Source organism: Balaenoptera physalus, assembly GCF_965194825.1.
Source record: "Balaenoptera physalus genome assembly, chromosome: 14".
Classification (NCBI taxonomy): domain Eukaryota; kingdom Metazoa; phylum Chordata; class Mammalia; order Artiodactyla; family Balaenopteridae; genus Balaenoptera; species Balaenoptera physalus.
Window position 1 is genome coordinate 33,359,986 of NC_138893.1, and position 19,849 is coordinate 33,379,834.

Here is a 19,849-nt window from a genome sequence, read left to right on the forward strand (position 1 = left end):
CCTTGCCTTATCTTCTCCCTGCCATGACTCAGATTGTTGGCTGGTCTCCTGCAAACCCCAGATCCTCCACATTAAAGGATGAAGCCACTGTATTCTTAGTCTAATTTGCAATCATGGCTTTAATCTTGTGTAAGTTGAAGGAAGAGAAGAGACTAAGCCCTATGAGAGACCCATCGTCCTTGGGATTTAGAGAAGGACAGAACTTTAGAAGTTGTCTAGTTCAAAACTTCATGGTGGGTGATCGCTAATAGTCCCTTTCTCCAAGATTAGTCAGTAAGAAAAAGTAAAAATTAGAGTCAGCATTTCTCAGGTGCTTGTCAGCTGCCAAGCACTTTTACCTACATGCTTTACATGCATTGATTTGCTTAATTCTCATGTAATGTCTCAGATGAATACTATCATTATCACCATGTTACGGATGAAGAAACTGAAGGTAAGAGAATCTAGGTAACTTGCCCAAGGCCACATGGTACAGGTGGGATATAAATCTATGGGTATGAATCTGTGTTTGAGCTAAGATCTGAATAATTCTAGAGGTGTCACTCTTACCCACTCAGCTATAGTTTTTCAACCAAAACTGAGTAGGACTGAGTTAACAAATATATAGGGAGTAACGGACAATATTCTGAAAGACAAAAAGTCACATACCTGTACAACGCCATTGAGCACACACCTTCCATTGAAGTCTGGGTAAGACTTGGAAATTATGAACTTAAGTGGGCAATACATGTCAAGTTACTTTATTTTTCTTTAACTCAAATTAATTTTGATTCTGAGTCCCCAACACAATCCTTCTGGCCTGGCAAAGAATCCAGGCTCAGTGAATTGGGGGCTGTTCCTACCACCTCTGGGTAGGGCTCTGGGGGTCTTACACAGAGGAGAATGCTTAGGGGGTCCCATGGTTTCCAGTCCTTGCCAACCCACTCACTGCTCAAACCCATGTGGTTCCTCAGGTATAGAGATTCTGCTGCCTTCTTACAGCCCTGGTATCTGTCAATCTTGGTTGAGGTTGAGGGCTCCAAGATGTGCGGGTCCCCCCTCTCCAGGCAGATCACACAGCCAAGCCTCCACTTCTCTCCCCCATTACCCAGGAGGCTCTCTTCTCATCATTGAGACCATCATTCTCAGTCTCCACCGGATGTGAGCTCCACACGTACAGGAACGTTTGTCTGTTTTGTGTACTGATGTCTCCTCAACGCCTAAGTCAGAGCTCAACACGCAGACTTGTGCTGCTTCTGCCCCCGCCCCGCCCCAGAAAGCCCTTCCTGCCTCCCTGTCTCCCCAGAACACCCAACACTGTCCCCACAGTAACCTAAGGCCATCAAGAGAAACAGGTTTTCGGGACCTGGGGGAGAAAGAAACCCAGAGTACAGAATGATAAAGGCTCTCATTCTTTTTGATTTCCCCTGCAGCAAAGACAGGACCCCAACTAATATCTGAATAAATCACCCTACCCTTCATGGAGCAGCCAATGAGATTTCAGCACTGTTTACCTATGCTTTAGCTGCTGGGAAAAAGAAGAAAGACATGAGTGTGAAGACAATTATAAAGATTTCAAAGGTCTTTCTTACTGAAATGACAAAGTTTGAGAAGTTCCTCTCTCCAGCCCCAGGATAATGAGATAGCATTCGTACACTTAAAGGGATTTCTCTCCCTTTGGTGGAACAGAAGAGATCAGTTTTCACTGTGGGGGAGACTGATGAAGTTCTATACAAACTGCCAGGCTCAGCACCATCAGTGCAGGTGGAGAGAGAGAGAGAGAGAGAGGCAGAGGTACCTGGCAGAAGGAAAGATAAGTGTAGAAGTCACAGACGTACACCAGTGTACAGGAATGCAGAAAAGACACTCTGAAGTACATAGAGACAGAGGAGAAGGAACCACTAAAAAGAAAATAGCAAGAGTTAGAACACACCAGTGCTGAACTGCAAATTAAATGCTCTATCATTCCCCAGACTTAACTAATTTCACATTAAAGCAGTAGCTATACCACTTAGGCACCTTGAGAAAAAATGATTTCATTGAATGAGCTGTCTCACTGCAAACCTGCTTCAAGGTTCAGCCACTTAAAGAAATAATATATTTGTTATCCTTTGCCTGCCCTCACTTCCCAGGCACTTCCCCACGTGTACAGGCAGACTTCGGAGACGTTGTGGGTTTGGCTCCAGACCACCACAATGAAGCAAATATTGAATACAGTGAGTCACTTGAATTTTTTTGGTTTCCCAGTACGTATAAAAGTTATGTTTACACTGTTCTGTAGTCTAAGTGTGCAACAGCATTATGTCTAAACAAATGTACCTATCTTAATTTAAAAATGCTTTATTGCTAAAAAATTGCTAACCATCAATCACAGATCACCATAAAAATATAATAAAATAATAATAATTTGAAATATTGCAAGAATTACTAAATGTGACACAGAGATACAAAGTGAGCAAATGCTGTTGGAAGAATGGTGCCGATACACGTGCTCGATGCAGGGTTGCCACAGACCTTCAATGGTGGGAAAAAAAAGCAGAGCTCAATAAAACAAGGCATGCCTGTACTTGGTGTTTTGAATTCGCTCTCTCATAGTTCTTCGGGTATCAAATTAAAAACGACTCTGTCCTCTCCTTTTCTTGTCTTTCTGGCAAATGCCCCTTGGTTTTGTAAAAAATTAATGAACAGAAGCCTCAATTAGATAGAGTTGGGAGACCAGAAGGGGGAGCTATCACACCCTGTGAGGAGAGCAGAGCCCAACAAGAAGAAGAAAGACTCTTCTTTCCTGGCAAGGACTCAGCCAGTGGAAAGCCAAGGCCCTTTGTTTACTGTGGCCCTCCCAACTTCCTTTCCGCCTCTATAAAAGTGTTCTCCTTCCTTTGCCATGGGGGGACTTGCCCGTGGCCTGCTGTGGTTGCAGACCCTGAATTGCAATTCTCTGCTGATCCTAAATAAACCCATCTTTGCTGGAGAAATACCTGGTGGTCTATTCGTTTCAGGTCAACAGTTTACAGGTATGTTTTAATCAATAGGCCTGCAGTTCTAAGTGTGCAATGGACAGCTTCTTGAAAGATCTTTGTAAATCAAATTGTAATATAGCAGCACTATTTACAATAGCCAAGACATGGAAGCAACCTAAGTGTCCATCGACATGAATGGATAAAGAAGATGTGGTATATATACATACAACAGAATATTACTCAGCCATAAAAAAAGAATGAAATAATTCCAGTTGCAGCAACATAGATAGACCTAAAGATTATCATACTAATTAAGCCAGACAGAGAAAGACAAATATCATATGATATTGCTTATATATGGAATCTTAAAAAAAGGGACACAAATGAACTTATTTAAAAAACAGAAATAGACTCACAGACATAGAAAACAAACTCATGGTTACCAAAGGGGTGGGGGGGGAAGAGGGATAAATTAGGAGTTTGGGATTAAAATATACACAGTACTAAACATAAAAGAGATAACCAACAAGGACCTACTGTATAGCACATGGAACTATACTCAATATCTTGTAATAACCTATAATGCAAGAGAATGTAAAAAAAGAATATATATATTTATATATATGTATAAGTGAATCACTTTACTGTTCACCTGAGACTAACACATTGTAAATCAACTATATTTCAAAAAAAATTTTTTTAATCAAATTTTAATAAATTATATCATATAAGGATGGGTTGGGGTATTAGTGTGATGATCAATACTTAGGTTAAGAAAAGAAGGCTTTTGTTAAGTTGATTGGTTTGCTTTGTTTCATGTAGATAACCTCCTTCAAGGTATCTGGGTTTGGTTGCTATGTTGTTTTGTTGTTATTTTTACTTCTCTCTCCACAGCTCAAATGTGATAGCTTTGAACCTTCTGAAACACTTTCAGGAGAACAAGCATTCTGTATTCTACAAGAAGGGAAGGCTGGTAGATTTTCTTTTATTCAAGCTGGCTCTCAGGGAACTATGGAGTAATTGGAATGACACGGGACTAGGAATCAAGAATTCTCTCGCTTTTAGTTGTGTCACCTCAAATAGGTAACCTAAATTTGATAAGCCAACCTTAGAGGGATAATGGTGAGAACAAATAAGAGGATGTGCCCATTCTTTAATTCAGCAACATACCAAGGGTCTCCTCTGTGCTGGGCCCTGGGGACAGAACTGTGAATGAGACAGAGGGGTCCCTGCTCCCACCAGACCTACACTCTGGTGAGGGCAGAAAGGAAAAAAAAAATGTATTTGTTTGCCAGGGCTGCAGTAACAGAGTACCACAAACTGGGTGCCTTAAACAACAGAAGTGTATTGTCTCACAGTTCTGGAGCTAGAAGTCCAAGATCAAGGTGTCAGCAGGGTGGGTTCCTCTGAGGGCTGTGAGGGAAAGGGTCTGTCCCAGGCTTCTCTCCCTGGCTTGTGGATGGCCATCTTCACACAGTCTTCCCTCCGTGTGGGTCTATCTCCAAACTTTCCCTTTTTAAAAGGACACAGATCATATTGGATTCGTATCCACCTTAATGACCTCATTTTAACTGATTACCTCTGTAAAGAGCCCCTCTCTTTATAAGATCACATCATAAGGTACTGGGGGTTAGGACTTCAACAGATGAATTCTGAGGGATGCCATTCAACCTGCAAGAGTATATGAATAATATAATTGTGACATGAAGGAACTTAATAGGAGAATCTGAGAGAAAAATAATTATATGTGTGTGTGTGTGTGTGTGTGTGTGTGTGTGTGTGTCAAGAAGAGTAGAGGACTGGCGTGGTGAGGGATGCTTGGAGGAGGAGGCATCTGAGACCAGAAGAAAGAGAAAGAGCCAGGCAAGGAGGAGCCCAGGCAGAGCCGCTGGGTGCAGAGGGCACAGGGGTGCAGAGGGAATAAACTGCTCAGCTGGTTTATGAACAGAGGCGGGGGAGCCCAGAGCAGACACGCAATGAGGTGGATGGATCTCAAAAACAGACAGAAGTCAGTAACAAAAACCTTGGTTGTATTTATATGACATTCTAGAAAAGGTACAACCTTAACAGAAAGCAGATCCATGGTCGCCTGGGGCTAGGGACAGAGGAGGGCGCTGCGAGCAGAGGAGAAAAGGAAACTCCCAGGAGGAGGGAGCAGTTCTGTATCTTGCGGTGGTGGTTACACAACCGTGTACAATGATCAAAACTCAAAAAGCTGGATGTTCAAAACAGGTGAGGTGTATTCTACGTAAATAATACCCAAATAAAAAAAGAACACACGGTTATGATGTGATTCTTCTGTGTGATACTTACAGGATTTAAGCCATGTTAAGACATGTTAAGTAGCTCAAAATGGAGTCACAGCGGCCAATGTAAACGTCCATGTAGTTGTTTTGAAATGTCTGCCGTAGGACTGTGAGTGTCTTAGAGGGATCAACTAACAGTGGTACTGAGATAAGAAGTCTGATGCACCACGGACATCACTGGAACACAAAGAACAACTGGTAGAGCCAAGACCCCTCCCCTGTTGCTCCTTAAAAAGAGACCCCATGCCAAGCGGCTGGAAGGCCCTTCTGCTGGAAGGCCCTGACTCCAGGCTGCTGGGGGCTGTTCCAGATGGAGCTGCCCAAGGCCCTGTGACCTGTGCCTGACCCGGGACCTTCGCTTGTGCTGAGACGCCTCCTTCCCGGACTTCTCCTAGGAGGGCTCGTTACCCCCTTTTTCTATTTTCCCTACTCCGTCTGACCTGTGCTGTGTGCTGATTGGGTGCAATAAACCGTGTGAGTTGTGAATTAAATACTGACTATATTTTGTACATCTCCAGTCCCATGATTCTTACCTGGCCTCAATGCTGGGCCCTCCAACACACACACACACATGCAGACACGCACATGAACACACACATGCACGTGCACACACATGGATACTTTGGCTCCCGAGTGGACCATGGATTGGGGGGCAGAGGTGGACGTGGTGATGCAGGTAGGAGGCATCACAGCAGTTCGGGTGAGAGAGGGTGACCCCTTGGACTAGGGCGGCAACAGCAAAGGAGGGGAGGAGTGGGCAAGTGAGGAGTGGCAGGTGTGAGGTGTATTTTGAAGGTAAAACCAAGAGGAGTTGCTTATGCATCGGACGAAGGGAATCGGGGAAAAGACACCATCAAGGGAGATGCGTGGGACTGGGGCTTCAGCAGATGAGTTGATAGTGGCCCTACAGGACACAGTACGCAGCACTGACTGAAATATCAACCAAAAATAAAACGTGATCGTTTCCGAGATCTTTCCCTCCCAGAGTAGAGGACACCCTAAGAACAGCCCCGTAGCACAGTCCCCTTCTCCCCTATCCTGTCCTCAGGGAAAAAGAGAGGCAGGAGCAGGGCTCCCAGCCACAGCGCCTGAGAATTGCTTGTGAGTCTTCACCATGGATTCCGGGTCCCTCCTTCCCCTCTAACTCAGGAGCTACAGGGTGGCACCAGGAAATCAGTAATTAAGAGAACAAGGAGGGCTTCCCTGGTGGCGCAATGGTTGGGAATCCGCCTGCCTATGCAGGGGACGCGGGCTCGAACCCGGGTTGGGAGGATCCCACGTGCTGCGGAGCAACTAAGCCCGAGCGCCACAACTACTGAGCCTGCGCTCTAGAGCCCGTGAGCCACACCTACTGAAGCCCACGCGCCTAGGGCCCGTGCTCCGCAACAAGAGAAGCCACCGCAATGGGAAGCCTGCGCACTGCAACGAAGAGTAGCCCCCGCTCACCGCAACTAGAGAAGAGCCCGCACGCAGTAACAAAGACACAACACAGCCAAAAATGAAATAATAAAATAAAATAAAATAAAATGAACAAGGAAACCACCCCGCCCCCGTGTACAGGTAACCTGAGGACCTGGAGAAAGGGGACAGGGGAAAATGCTGCAGACTCTCCCTTCCAAGCCCCCTTACTTCTGGGCTGGCCACAGGACAGAGGACACAGCGCTGGCCAGTGTAGAGGGACTCGGAGCACGTTCTCTCCGGGAGGGAAGAAGAGTCTCGCGGACCACAACTTTCAAGCTGGGCTCCGTTTGCAACGTCTGCAACTTGCTTTGCCAGAGCCTGAATTAGTAACGCCTCACATCCAAAACAGACCAGGGACTGGGGAACAAATGCCTTCATCCTTGGCCGTTTTATTAGTGCCTTGCGATGCTGCATTTCCTTCACCTTAATGGAGCATGAAATTAAAATACATGGATCCACAAAAACACCTGCCTTTTGTGAACTGGCTCATACTGTTAATTACGTCTCCTAAGGATCCTGCCATACACTTCAGGTCATTACGTCCTCTGTGATTTTAATTACAATTTAATGAACGCATTTACATGGCCTGTCTTAGGACTTTCAACTGAATAATCATCAGCATTAACAACGCTCTGTTCTTTGTTACTTTTCAGAGTTCTTCATTTATCTTTAAATGTAAGTGTTTATATTAAATTTACATTTCATGGTCCAGAATTTTGTCATCATTAACTGAAGTGTAACTCTCTCACTTTCATTCTGCTTGCTATGCAGAGTATGGGGAAAACTGGAATCAAAGAGGTATACGGGCTGCATTGGGTGTTCTTTTTTTAAACAGTAGGTAGCAAAGGCTCCTTTTCCTACATTTTTATTTTTGACTTTATTTTGAAAATTATGAAATTTTTAGTTAGAATATTGTTTAAAATTTTACATGAATTTTGGCTCTGGATTTAAAATGATGTCTCATGAATTGCTATGACTTAGCTTTTAAAGTATCTCTCACATGTGTTTTCACAGTTGCTTGTGAGTGTAACTGCTGCAATTTAAAAACATCTGACTTTGGAAGGATGTCACTTCAAGACTTCCCCTCCCCCAACCCCACAACAGGATGGTGGCTCCCTGGCTCAGTGTAGACACAGGTTTGGAAGGACCACAGCTGGAGGGCTGCACTGGGGCTCATCTGATAAGATCTTCACACGCTCCCAGGCTGAGCCCGCAGCGGACGTGGCTGATCAAAGACATCCTGATGGTTCCAAGTGGCACACCCAGGGCAGAGCTATGCAGGTGACCACTTCTACAGCCACTCGAGTCTTTCCAAATGCAGTCTGTTCCATGGACTGCTGGAAAGTGACAGTCTTCAGACACCAGAAACGCTTCCCATCGCAGCAGGCCCGGGAATCTGGAGAACCACGTGGTACGCCTGGTCAGAACTGAACGGCGGGACGCCCGCTGCTTTGAAGAGAACCAGCTGGCCGAGGAGCGGCAGGCTCTGTACTCAGACTAAAGACGGTTCTCGACTGGCCGCTTTTAAACAGTTCGAAGAGCTGAGCAAGAGACAGCATGTTGCCGACTGTGCTCTGGCGCCTTCCGCCCGCGTCCCGTCCTGCTGTAACGCCACCTGCCAGAGAGGATGGGGACGCGCCGCCACCGCCTGAAGAACCTTTCAAGCACTGGGATCCTACAGGGGAGAAAATCCTACCTGGAGGCTGCTTCTTACTCCATCGTCACCCAGCCGTTCCCTTGAAAGGATATGGTAGCCAGGGCCCTCAGAAAACTGCAGTGACCCCCTCCCCATACTTGGAATCTTTATTTTCATCGTGTTTGGTGGAAGCCTATGCGTGAGCTTATTCATCTCATTTCCTCCTAGAGTCAACGATTCAAAAAGCCCTGGAGATACTAAGGCTGTATCTCCAAGTTGCAACTCCATTTCAGAGACATAAGCTGTGGTTGACTGTTCTGAAAGTTCTCAGCCTTTGCCCCCAGGCTCAGCATCTAGAATGACCACAGCCAGAGCTGGCGTTGGGCTGCCTCCTCACCCTGGCGGCGGATGTGAGACTCACTGTGGCCCCGAGTGACTTGTGCACTGAACGGGCAACGCCACGTCTTCCAGGTGGGACATTTTATTATGCTTTACAACCACGAAATCATAGGACAGTGGCTGTGATAGAAAACATTTCAGATGCAGGAATCGACCAAGCTGCGCCCACCCACCCTTGCAGCCTCCTTCCAAACCCACAGGTCTCTCAGAGAATGTTCCTGGGTCCTTCCCTTGCAAACTCAGGAGAGCTGAAAGTAGACATGTAAAGTAGCAGGAACACCGTCGGCAAAATGGAAGCAGAAGGATAATTTGGAGAAACAACTGATGAGGAACACACTACAGAAAACCTCTTCTACTGTGTTATGATAGGTGGTGGAGCGTGGCCTGGGCTCAGTGTCCCTCCTCCGAGGTCCCAGTCATACGGGGCCCTCGGTGATCCCCTCAGGGGGCAGGCCGGGTGCGCTGTCGGCCGTGGGCCTCTCATCTTGCTTCAGCGACGCCGGGACTCGTAGACTGACGTAGGGTTTGTGACAAGCTGTGTTGGCCAGAGGCGGGTAGTGCTGTCTGTAGCAAATGTAGGCAAAAATGAGGCCAATGACTCCACCAACAAAAGAATCTAGGACAGAAGAGCAAAACCGGGAGGAACGCGTTATGATTCATTCAAATGTGGCCAGTTATGTTTTCCAGAAAGCACTTTTCCTACCGGCTGCAATGACTGGTTTGCTGATTGGACCCCCTGAAAGACTGAAGGAAAGAAAAACCTCACTGGATCTATAGATCTTGCAGCCTCCGCAAACTCTTATCATATTTAGAACTTAAACATCCCTTTTAAGTGTGTACTTGAGTCTTCTCTTTATATAATATGCAGCTGAACACAGCATGAACTCAGATTTGCATTCTTGATTTTGAAAATCAATTCTAAATTCTGGAAGAATTCCGGCCATCTCCATGGGATCTGGATACCCTCGGGGGCTGTCATTTCTTTTCCTTTAGCAAGTTCCCACTGGACTCCTGCAATGCTGCCGGTGCACCGCAGAAACCCAGAGGGCACGCTGGCCTCTGCCTCACAGTCAGCGATTTCCCAGGGATGAAATGAAACTTCTGAGTCACAAAGTGAATGAAACATTTTATGATACACCAGTATTGGCAAACTCGACAGTCCCGGCGGGAGGGGCCCAATGCCTCCAAAAAGCTGCAGATTTTATCAAGTTGGAGGGCGCTGGGGGGGCAGACAAGGCAGGAGAGGGTATCTGCAGGTGAAACAGGCCCCTTCACCACCTCTATGGCGGCCCCTTGCCAAAAATGGCATTCAGCTGGTTCCCAGTAGAGACCCCATGAAAGTAGCCCATCCCAACAATCTTCACTGTGTGTGTGTGTGTGTGTGCATGTGTGTGTCGTGTGCACGCATGCCCTTTAAACTGACTATGGGTTATTCTTGCCAAAAAGATCCTAAAATAATGGAAGACCTCCCCTGACAAGAGAAACTTCGCACTCTCATGAAGGTCGCTGCCAGGCTGAACTGTCATTCTCCATTTGGGGGTTTCCACTTTCACCTTCATTACCTTGTTGAATCTCCCACACCTGCTATGGGCAGGGAGCATCAGCCCCATTTTACAGAAGAAATTCAGGCTCAGAGAGGCCAACAGAACCTTCCACGGCCCCACCCCTTGTTAATGATGGAACTGGCCTTGAACTCTGGTGTCCCGACTCTGACCTGCACTGCTTCTCGGGGCTGTGCTCGAACCCTGGCAGGTTCATCCCAAGCTTTCTGTTGTCCCAGCTTTCAGAACACAGCAGGCCATGACTGAAGGGCAGTGCACCTGGGTTCAGATGGGGGACAACAGCTTTCCTTTACCAGTGCTGGGGATGTTAAGTCTCCAGACCCTTCCCAGTAAGCAACACACTGTGTACTGACCTCAGTTTAAGTCTCAAGCTGACTCTCCTGTGTCTCCTGCAGGGGGATTTGGGGTGGCTGTCAAAGAAATATACCTTCCAAGAAAACAAACTGTTCAACGCTTAGATAACTGCACCCCACTTATCAGCCCTTTTGTGACAGGTATTCTGGCTCCATCTAGAATAACTGGGATCATCTTTGAGGAAAAGGACAATATTTTGGTATTTTATTATCTTTTGAAGAATTGCTTCTACCTTCAGCATTTTTACTAGACTAAGAGTAAAACGTTTAAAATCACTATAATAAATAGCTTTAAGCTCTTTTAAATAAATATAGTAATTTAGTGCATGTAATTTTATTTATAAACAGCATCAAAACAGGTAAGGAACACAGGCATTTCTATGATGACAGAATGAAGGCCCACTGTGTGCAGAACAGGTGTCCAGACCCTGCTCTGGCATCTGAGGGTGGACACAGCTGCTAGTGATGGTTTCCCAAGTGCAAATATTGGGTTGGCCAAAAAGTTTGTTTGGGTTTTTCCATAACATCTTATTCCATAACAATAGATGAGGTTATCCACCTTATTAGACGCCTTCCCACTGCTCTTAGGGACTTGATTAAGCCCCTACGGCCTTCAAAGCCACATACCTGGTCCTGCCGACCTCCCAGCCATCCCCGTCCCCTCACTCTGCTGCAGCCACCGTCTTCCTTCTGTTTCTCCAATATGTCTGCTTCCTCCCCCTTCTCCCCTTCAATCCTGGGAATCCCTTCCCTTCATCTCACCCTATTCACTTTCTACTCATCCTTCCAAGCTCAACTCAACATCCTTGTGCAAGGATTCATCACCTGACCTCCAGACTAGACCCTGTCTCCCAGGGGTACACTTTCATTAGCCCCTGGGGGATAAGAATGGCAAATAGTACCGAGCTGTGCAATGATGTAATGTTTAACACTGGACTCTACACTCCACCAGGGCAGGGGCTCTGTCTGGGTCATTGGCTGTTGATTCCTCAGTGCCTGGAACAGCACTTTGCTCACCTTATGCAGAATTAAGTTGGCGGAAGGAAGTGGATGAATGAATACATGCACAGCAGCTGGGGGCTAGATTCTGGTTACTGCCCTGTGGTGTCCTGTGTGGGCCCCGTTCCCCTCTCTGGGCCTCAGTTCCCTCATTAGGAGCAAGTGCGTGGCCGCTGAGAGGCCTTCTCGTGAGTGTCCCAGGAATTTGGTCCCCAGGGTCAGCCTACTGAGACTGCCTTCAGATCATTTGGAAACTGCCAAGGCATATTCAGAAAGTAGGTCCTATCCTTGATTGGGATAACACATCTCTTACAAACAAAGGTCATTCTAACAGGTCAGAGAATGAATAACTGTAGCTACTTCCTCTCCATAGGAGTGCAAACACGGTGCAACTGTGGCCACCACCTGGCAGAAAAGCGAGGAAAACAGATTAGTGGCCACTCAGCCCTGGTGAGTAGCCTCCAAGGTAGGAGGGGAGGAGAGGACCATCGGAGAGACATCAGTGAGACCCAGGGGCCCATCCTTGCTTGCAGAGCAGGCATCTGGGGCCATGGTAAGGAATCCAGCATCTACTCTCACCCCCGGCCTAAGAATCCTCCCAGCTGAGGAATCCTCGACAAAGACACTGCAGTCCTGACCAGGGCAAGTCTCTGCACCTCGGAGCCTCAGTCTCCCTAGCTCTCAAACGCAAATCTCAATATCCACGTCATGGAGTCGTGACAATGATTTAATGAGAACTGCTTCTGAGCAGTATATCCCAGAGCACAACACAAAACAAGACCTTAAAATACATTGTCTAAAAAAATAGCATCTATCGCTGTTACTCTGTTCCTCTCCGGCACTACTGGGGGCTTTCTAGTCCTTCCCCATCCTTCTTCTCACACACCAACTCAGCCGTCTACAGTTGTCATCTCTTTAGCATGGCCAAACTTTCATAGCATTTTAAATAAACACGTGAACTTAAAAAACATTTGTCACCCAAGAAACTGGAAAGTGATATGTACTATGAATTCCTCAGTGGAGTCACGAGGCGTAATTAATGCGATTAAATCAAATTCCTTAAATTGAGAAACTCTTCACACAGCCTGTGGCCAGCAGCCTGTGAAATGTGCCAGGGCTTTTTCCAGTTCAAGGTCTTAGAGTCACACTATTGTTTCGTTTTTCCAATAGCCCCAGAGAACAGCCCCACAGGGTGTTATTTTTATTAGTATCTGAAATGATCCAGGACAACTGCATTTAAGCCATTGACTACTGAACAGACCACACAGCAAAACCTACAAATAATGCCATTTGACTTCCTATTTTCTGTGACAAAGCATTTTATTAGGTGCATCACTGACCAAAAGACATCATATCATTCTGAGTATATGTTCCCCAGGCTGACTGGTGCGGCAGCAAGCCAGAGAATGGTGATTGCTGCCAATGTTGTTTTCCCATTTAATCGGAGTAAAAAGTGGTATCATAGGTGCCACCACAGTTATCAGAAGTAACCAGGGCAATGAAAGGTCTAGTGAAGGCGCCTTCTCAGCAAAGTCATCCGGGGCTTTGTTTATCACAAAGGTGGTGAACAAGATTTACAAAATGACTTACTTTATGAGAGAGAATGCCACCAAGTGCCACTTGATGAAATCACATTCACATTCTGTAGAGCGTGTGCTGACAGAAAAGCAGGCAGGGGACAACTGGGCCTTTATTAGGGAAAGAAACTACTTGGGATTGACTTCACCCCAAATATGGTAGCACGGGACAGGGTGGGGCTGGGATTCATTGGGGGAACATGTGGAGCTCCGTGTCCCCGGAGTACACATGCTGCAGTCTCCTCACTCAGCCTTCATGTCATTCATCCATCACGTATGTTGCATGGGGATCAGGTGTCAGGCGTGATGCCCGGCCCTAGGACACAAGACTGAACAAAACAGACATGTTCCCAGTCCTAGGGGAAGTGACAGTCTTACCAGTGAGCTGCAGCTACAGTGCGCGCCATGAGGGAGAAGGTGGGTCTGTGAGATCAGCCAGCAGAGTGGCCTGGTTTGTCTGGACCAGTGGAGTTTCACTGAGGACAAGACCCACCGGCCAGCCCTGCAGGATAACCAGGTGTGAACCCGGGGGAGGCGGAAGTGGAGGCAGGGAGGACAACACAGTCTTCTAGGCAGAGGAAGGAAGGGGCGTGGCAAGTTTGAGAAACTGAAGAAAGGTCCATCTTCTCTCAGGGGGTGGTGTCATTATAAGTCTATAGGACATAAGTTGACTAGGCTTCTGGTGTGGGCTGGAAAAGAAGGGTGTTCCACGTCCCCTCAGCCTGGACCAGGGTCCCCACTGGCTCTCTGGGCTGCTGTCTGTGCACCTCTCAGCCCACATCTACCTCTCGGTGTTGACTCCCCCCTTGACTGCTTCACCTTCGTTTCCCCAGAGCCCAGCAAACATTCAGCAAATGTTCGGTGAACTGAGATGCACTGAACAACATTTACAAGATGCACTAAAGAACAGACACCACCAGCCACAAAAGGCCACATACTGTGTGATGCCCGGAATATGCAATGTCCAGAAGAGGGAGATCCAGAGAAAGAAAGTAGATTCATGGCTTCCAGGGGCTGCAGTGGATGGAAGATATGAACATCTTCTGGAATTAGACGGTGGTGATGGTTGCACGACTCTGAAGATACTAAAAACCTTCGAATTGTGCACTTTAAAAGGGAGAATTTATGAATTATGAGTTATGAATTATACCTCAACACAGCTATTTAAAAGGGGAGGTTAGAATCAACACCTAGTACGCTCCAGTGGTAGTAGAAAGAGGGCTAGACTTTGAATCAGGCAACCTGGATTTGAATCCTTACCCATCAAATGGGCATGACCCCGACCCCTTCTCATGAGGTCAAAGGACAGGAAAGGGTCTCATGGAGTCTGGCCTACTGAGGTGCCAGCCCTGCTCACCTGCTCTGACACAAACAAGCAGAAAGGCTTCTGAAGATGTGCTGTCAAGTCCTTGGGAGGAACACATCCTTCTCTGTTGCCACAGCAACATCCAACATCACTCAGCTGGTGTGACTTGGGACCCTGGGTGCCTTGGGCTCTATGACGCAAGACCCTAGGGTAAATACCAGCTCTGGATAACTCAACAACCTCACATGATTGTTTCTGTTCTTTTTATTCTACTACTAATGAAGCATCCTGTTTTTGTGACTTTGAGTTTCTATAAAAGAACTTACATAGCACAGAGAATGCACAATCCACCTGGCACACTGTAAGCTGGCAGGGCAGCGCCAAGTCTGTCTACCTCAATACTGTGCCTCCATCAGAGAATGCCTGGCACACAGGCAACATAATGAATGAGTGAATGGATGAACTGTAAAGTTCACTTCTTTTGTTCCTTTTTGAAGAGAAAGAACTTGCAAAGAATAATTTTAGTAAAACCAGTGTATAGAAAAAATGATACTAGTAACAAAGGAATATGATTTAGTCAAAATCATTCATTCATTCATTCCACACATATTTATTGAGCATTGTTATGCATCAAGAATTGTTCCTCCAAAAGATACGCTGAAGTCCTAACCCCCAGTACCTCAGAATATAGCCTTATTTGGATACAGAGTCTGTACAAAGATGAGCAAGTTAAAATCAGATCAGTAGAATGGGCTCTAATCTAATATGACTGGTGTCCTTATAAAAAGGAGAAATTTGGACACAGGGACAGACACACACAGAGGGAAGATGATGTGAAAAAACACAAGGAAAATACCATGTAAAGATGGAGGCAGAGACTAGAATTATGCTTCCATAAGCCAAGAAATATCTGGGGCTAATAAGCTGGAAGAGGCAAGGAAGGCTCTTTCCTGTACAGGTGTCAGAGGGAGTGTGGCCGGCCAACACCTTGATTTTCCGCTTCTAGCCTCCAGGACCATGAGACGATTTCTATTCTTCCAAGCCACTCAGTTTGTGGAACTTTATTACAGCAGCCCTAGGAAACTAACACAAGTACCTACTAAGTGTCATGCCAACAAAAGAGACACAAATCCCTGCACACAGAGAGAGTATATTCTAGTACAGAGCTCAGCAAACTATGTGCACCACTCATTTACATGCTGTCTATAGCTGCTTTCATGCCACCATTGCCAACTTGAATAGCTACAACAGAGACTGTATGACCCACATAAAGCCTAAGATATTTACTATCTGACCCTCTACAGGAAAAGTTTGCAGACTCCTACTCAAGTAGATAAGAACGGACAATAATCAATACTAAGAAATGACTTAGTTTGTCAGACGGTGGTAATGAGCAAAGGTGATTGTCAGACGGTGGTAATAAATGAGCAAAGGTGATTGTCAGACGGTGGTAATAAATGAGCAAAGGTGATTGTCAGACGGTGGTAATAAATGAGCAAAGGTGATTGTCAGACGGTGGTAATAAATGAGCAAAGGTGACTGTCAGACGGTGGTAATAAATGAGCAAAGGTGAGAGCCACAGGGAGTGTGGTGGACGGGCTGAGATTTCAGCAGAATGGTCACCTAAGACGGCCTCACTCGAGCTAAGATTAGGAGGGGGAAGGGAAGGAGCCACACAAACATCTGAGAGAAGAGCATTCCAGGCACGGGAGAGAGCCAGTGCAAAGGTCCTGAGGTGGGAAAGCACTGGCATGAACAAGGAGGGGCAGTGCAGAACACTAACAGGGAGGCAGGAACTGAGGGACCAGATCTTAATGCCACTGCAGGACCTGGGCTTTGATGCTGACAGCAATGGGGGGTCACCAGGGGCTTTGCGCGGAGGTGAGGCACCACATGTGACAGGGCTTTAAAGGCTCGTTCTGGCTGCAGTGTGAGGGGCAAAGGAGGAAGGAGGGAGAAGGGTAGCAGGGCTTCAGCAATAACCCAGGCAACAGGTGAGGGTGGACTACAGTGGGAAGAGGAAGTTGGATTCTGGAACTATCCTGAACACAGAGCCACCGGAAGAAACCAGAGAAACTCACAGGAAACAGAGGGGAGCATTCCCTGGAATAAATGAAGCCAGGTTGTCAATGAGACTTGGGAGCAGCCAAAACCTATCTTCCCTGGGAACTGAGAAATGAGGGACGCCAGGGCAGAGGGCAGAGGGCAGAGGACCTGGCTGAGAAAGCCTCTCTTGTGGCCCAAAGCTCCCTGTCCAGTGGGTTCTGATTAAAAGGGAGGGGGCGGCCTGGGGCTGCAGACCGCTAGAGCCCTCCCTCGGGGATGCCCTGGGTATGAAGGCAGAGATGGGCAGACTCACGGGCAGTCAAGGCTCAGAGGTCCCCAGACCCCAAGCAGCATTTGGCAGCTGAAGACAAATGTGAATGCAGACCCCACCCCCCGGGACAGCTGACTGCAGAGGGAAGACGAGGGGAGATCAGTTCACTCAGGACGGAGGATCTTGGAGGGAGAATCTCAGCGCTCTTGTTCTATGTAAGGCTGGTGGGTTTTGGTGGGAACAAGGGTTTCGTTCCAAAGTCTCCTTTTCAAGTCACTTCATTCAGAAAATTTAGAGATTGCTTCTGACAGCCCAAGGGAGGGAGGCCTGGTGAACAGTATGTGTGTGTGTGTGTGCGTGCGTGCGTGTGCGTGCGCATGTGTGTGTGTGCGCGTGTGCGTGCGCGCGTGTGTGCGCGTGTGTGTGCGTGCGTGCGTGTGGGGGGTGAACGTGGGGCGAGAGGAGGGAGCAGCCTCTACCTGGCTTTTTAGTGTGGCTCGTGTACAGTCGGGCGCAGTGTCCCTGTCCCCAAACACCCCATCTGCAGAGACTGGAAACGACACATAAATTAATCTCACATCACAGACCCGTCACAGCCCAGTCAGAGAAACCTGGCAAAGGCAATGGCACCATCCTGAAATTTTCAGCCCAGTCAAGCATGGCATCTGTGACTGACATGGATGCGTTCCAGCCTCAGGCTGGGTGGAAACAAATGACTGCTTCCTCCCTTGAGACATGGTTTTCTGGATTATATTCAGAGGGAGGTGCTCTTTCTTTTTTTTTTTTAATTTTTTTTGTATTTATTAATTAATTTTATTTATTTATTTTTGGCTGTGTTGGGTCTTCGTTTCTGTGCGAGGGCTTTCTCTAGCTGTGGCAAGCGGGGGCCACTCTTCATCACGGTGCGCGGGCCTCTCACCGTCGCGGCCCCTCCCGTTGCGGAGCACAGGCTCCAGACGCGCAGGCTCAGCAGTTGTGGCTCACGGGCCTAGTTGCTCCGCGGCATGTGGGATCTTCCCAGACCAGGGCTCGAACCCATGTCCCCTGCATTGGCAGGCAGATTCTCAACCACTGCGCCACCAGGGAAGCCCGGTGCTCTTTCTTATGACGAAACACTACACAGGCACTCAGGGCTGCTTAAAATGACCTATGATTAGAGAATCAGTGTTGGTTGGAAGGCTACCCGAAAGCTGGAGTCACACAAGGAAAGCCTGGACCCAGATACAGGGATTTGAGGGCAGAGGCAGCTCCTTATTATGTCCATTAATGGAGAAAAACAACACACTCCTGCCACTTCCAGCTATAACTGCCCACTGACTGGAAACCACACACACACAAGACTATGATGAGTTGGGGCAGAAGAGGGTTCAATGAGGTGCTCTGTTCTTTCTGTGCGTTTTCCTCTACAGATGTACTTCCCAGCATGGAAACTCCACAGGTTTTAACTCTGAAAACACACAGTTAATCACAAAGGTAAAGCTTCCTTGTGAAGCACCGGCCCTGTGGTCGGCATCACCCATGGACTCTCTAGCTTCTGGTTGACCCGAAAGCCAGCATGTCACAAAGACGTGGAGAACCTTAGCCAGATAAAGATTTATTATCCAGCCAGTGGTTTTATTTCTGAAGAGGTCCTGCTAAGTGTTTTGGTGCCCCTCCAGACCGTGGCCTGTGCCCTCCATTTTCCTCACTTAATAAAACAACAGACTTGTGTGTTTGGAGTGGAGCTGGAAAGGCAGAAAAGACCAGCAGGGTGTCGATAACAGAAAACCACTATGAAAATGAACAGAGCAAAGCGTTTGAGATTATGGGCTACTTACTGTATATGAATATGTAATCGAGTAATTGCATATCCTTCCACATCAGGCGCAGTTGCTTAAATCAAAATTGGAATGGAGTCATAAAAATCTCATAATATTAATGTTGTTCACTAAAGTCTATAATGAGAGGTTCTCAGGTTGTGCTGCTGCCTATGGGTCTCCCCGTGAATTCTCATCATGACAGATGACCCCCGCCCATGGTCACTGGACACCTCAGTCCACCAAAGAACAACAACTTATTAATCTCGGTTGGGCATCCTGCCTCAAACACCCACCTGCACAGCAGTCGAAGGCCTCACTATCCATCCCTTCTCCAAGCTGGAAACCTTGGAAGCCTCTTTGATTACTCCCTTAATAAGTGAGTGTTGAATGAATAAAATTTTCCACTCACTGAACATTGTGTCTTCTTAACACGTAATAAGGGAAAGAAAGATGGAGCTGAGATGTGGCTACAGGTCAGGCTTTCTCAAACTCAGCAACAGACATTCGGGGCTGTGGGGAGGGTGCTATCTTGTACACTGTAGGATGTTTAATAGCATCCCTGGCCTCTACCTACTAGATGCCAGTAGCAACCACCACAAACACCACCTCTACTTGTGAAGATGTCTCCAGTCATTGCTAAATGTCCCCTGGGAGGTTCAGTTGCCCCCACTGAGACCACTGGTATAGACAGTGACCGATGGCCTCATAAAGGGGAATTCAGGTGAAATGAGCCTGACTCAGAGCTCATTAGAGGATCCAAGGAAAGGCACACTCCACTCCTGGCTGACTCCAGGGTACAAATTGAACAGATGATGGCACAGCTGAATGGATAGTTGGGCCACATCCATGACCTGTACCAACTGAGGCACATTCAGTTTTGGCTGCAGGAGTTTACCATGATGCAATTTTGGTTTGCCCCCCCCATCCCAAGTATGGCCCTAAACATCACTGATCATAGATTCCCTTGCTTTGCTTTCCCATCAGCCCACAGAGCATTAATATTCTCCCTCTACTGCTCCAAGTTCCTTTCGGTGCCAGGTGTGAAGCCCTGTTGCCAGCAGGCCTCGAGCGCACCAGGTGCATCAGAAGTACAGCATCTCCCCAAAGCCAAGAGCTGTGATCCTTCATCCTTTCATGACGCACCAGCCGCAGCTCGGTAATGATGAACAAAAGAGCATTTAATAGAGACCAACCT

The 19,849-nt window shown here is 47.2% G+C and overlaps 1 protein-coding gene across 15 annotated transcripts in view; it reads right to left on the minus strand.

The window, feature by feature from the left end:
• Window positions 1-19,849, minus strand: part of PLPP4 (phospholipid phosphatase 4) — a 567,054-nt gene that overhangs the window by 89,143 nt on the left and 458,062 nt on the right. For 10 of the 15 annotated variants that reach the window (XM_082424835.1, XM_082424836.1, XM_082424834.1 and 7 more), the window contains one exon: window positions 7,103-9,357. The exons of 4 other annotated variants lie outside the window; for them this stretch is intronic. In XM_082424835.1, the coding sequence (XP_082280961.1) occupies window positions 9,158-9,357 (200 nt within the window). In that variant the 3' untranslated portion in view covers window positions 7,103-9,157. Of the gene's footprint in view, window positions 1-7,102; window positions 9,358-19,849 lie in introns of those variants that run through there. One more of the 15 variants, XM_082424828.1, reaches the window with a different exon arrangement.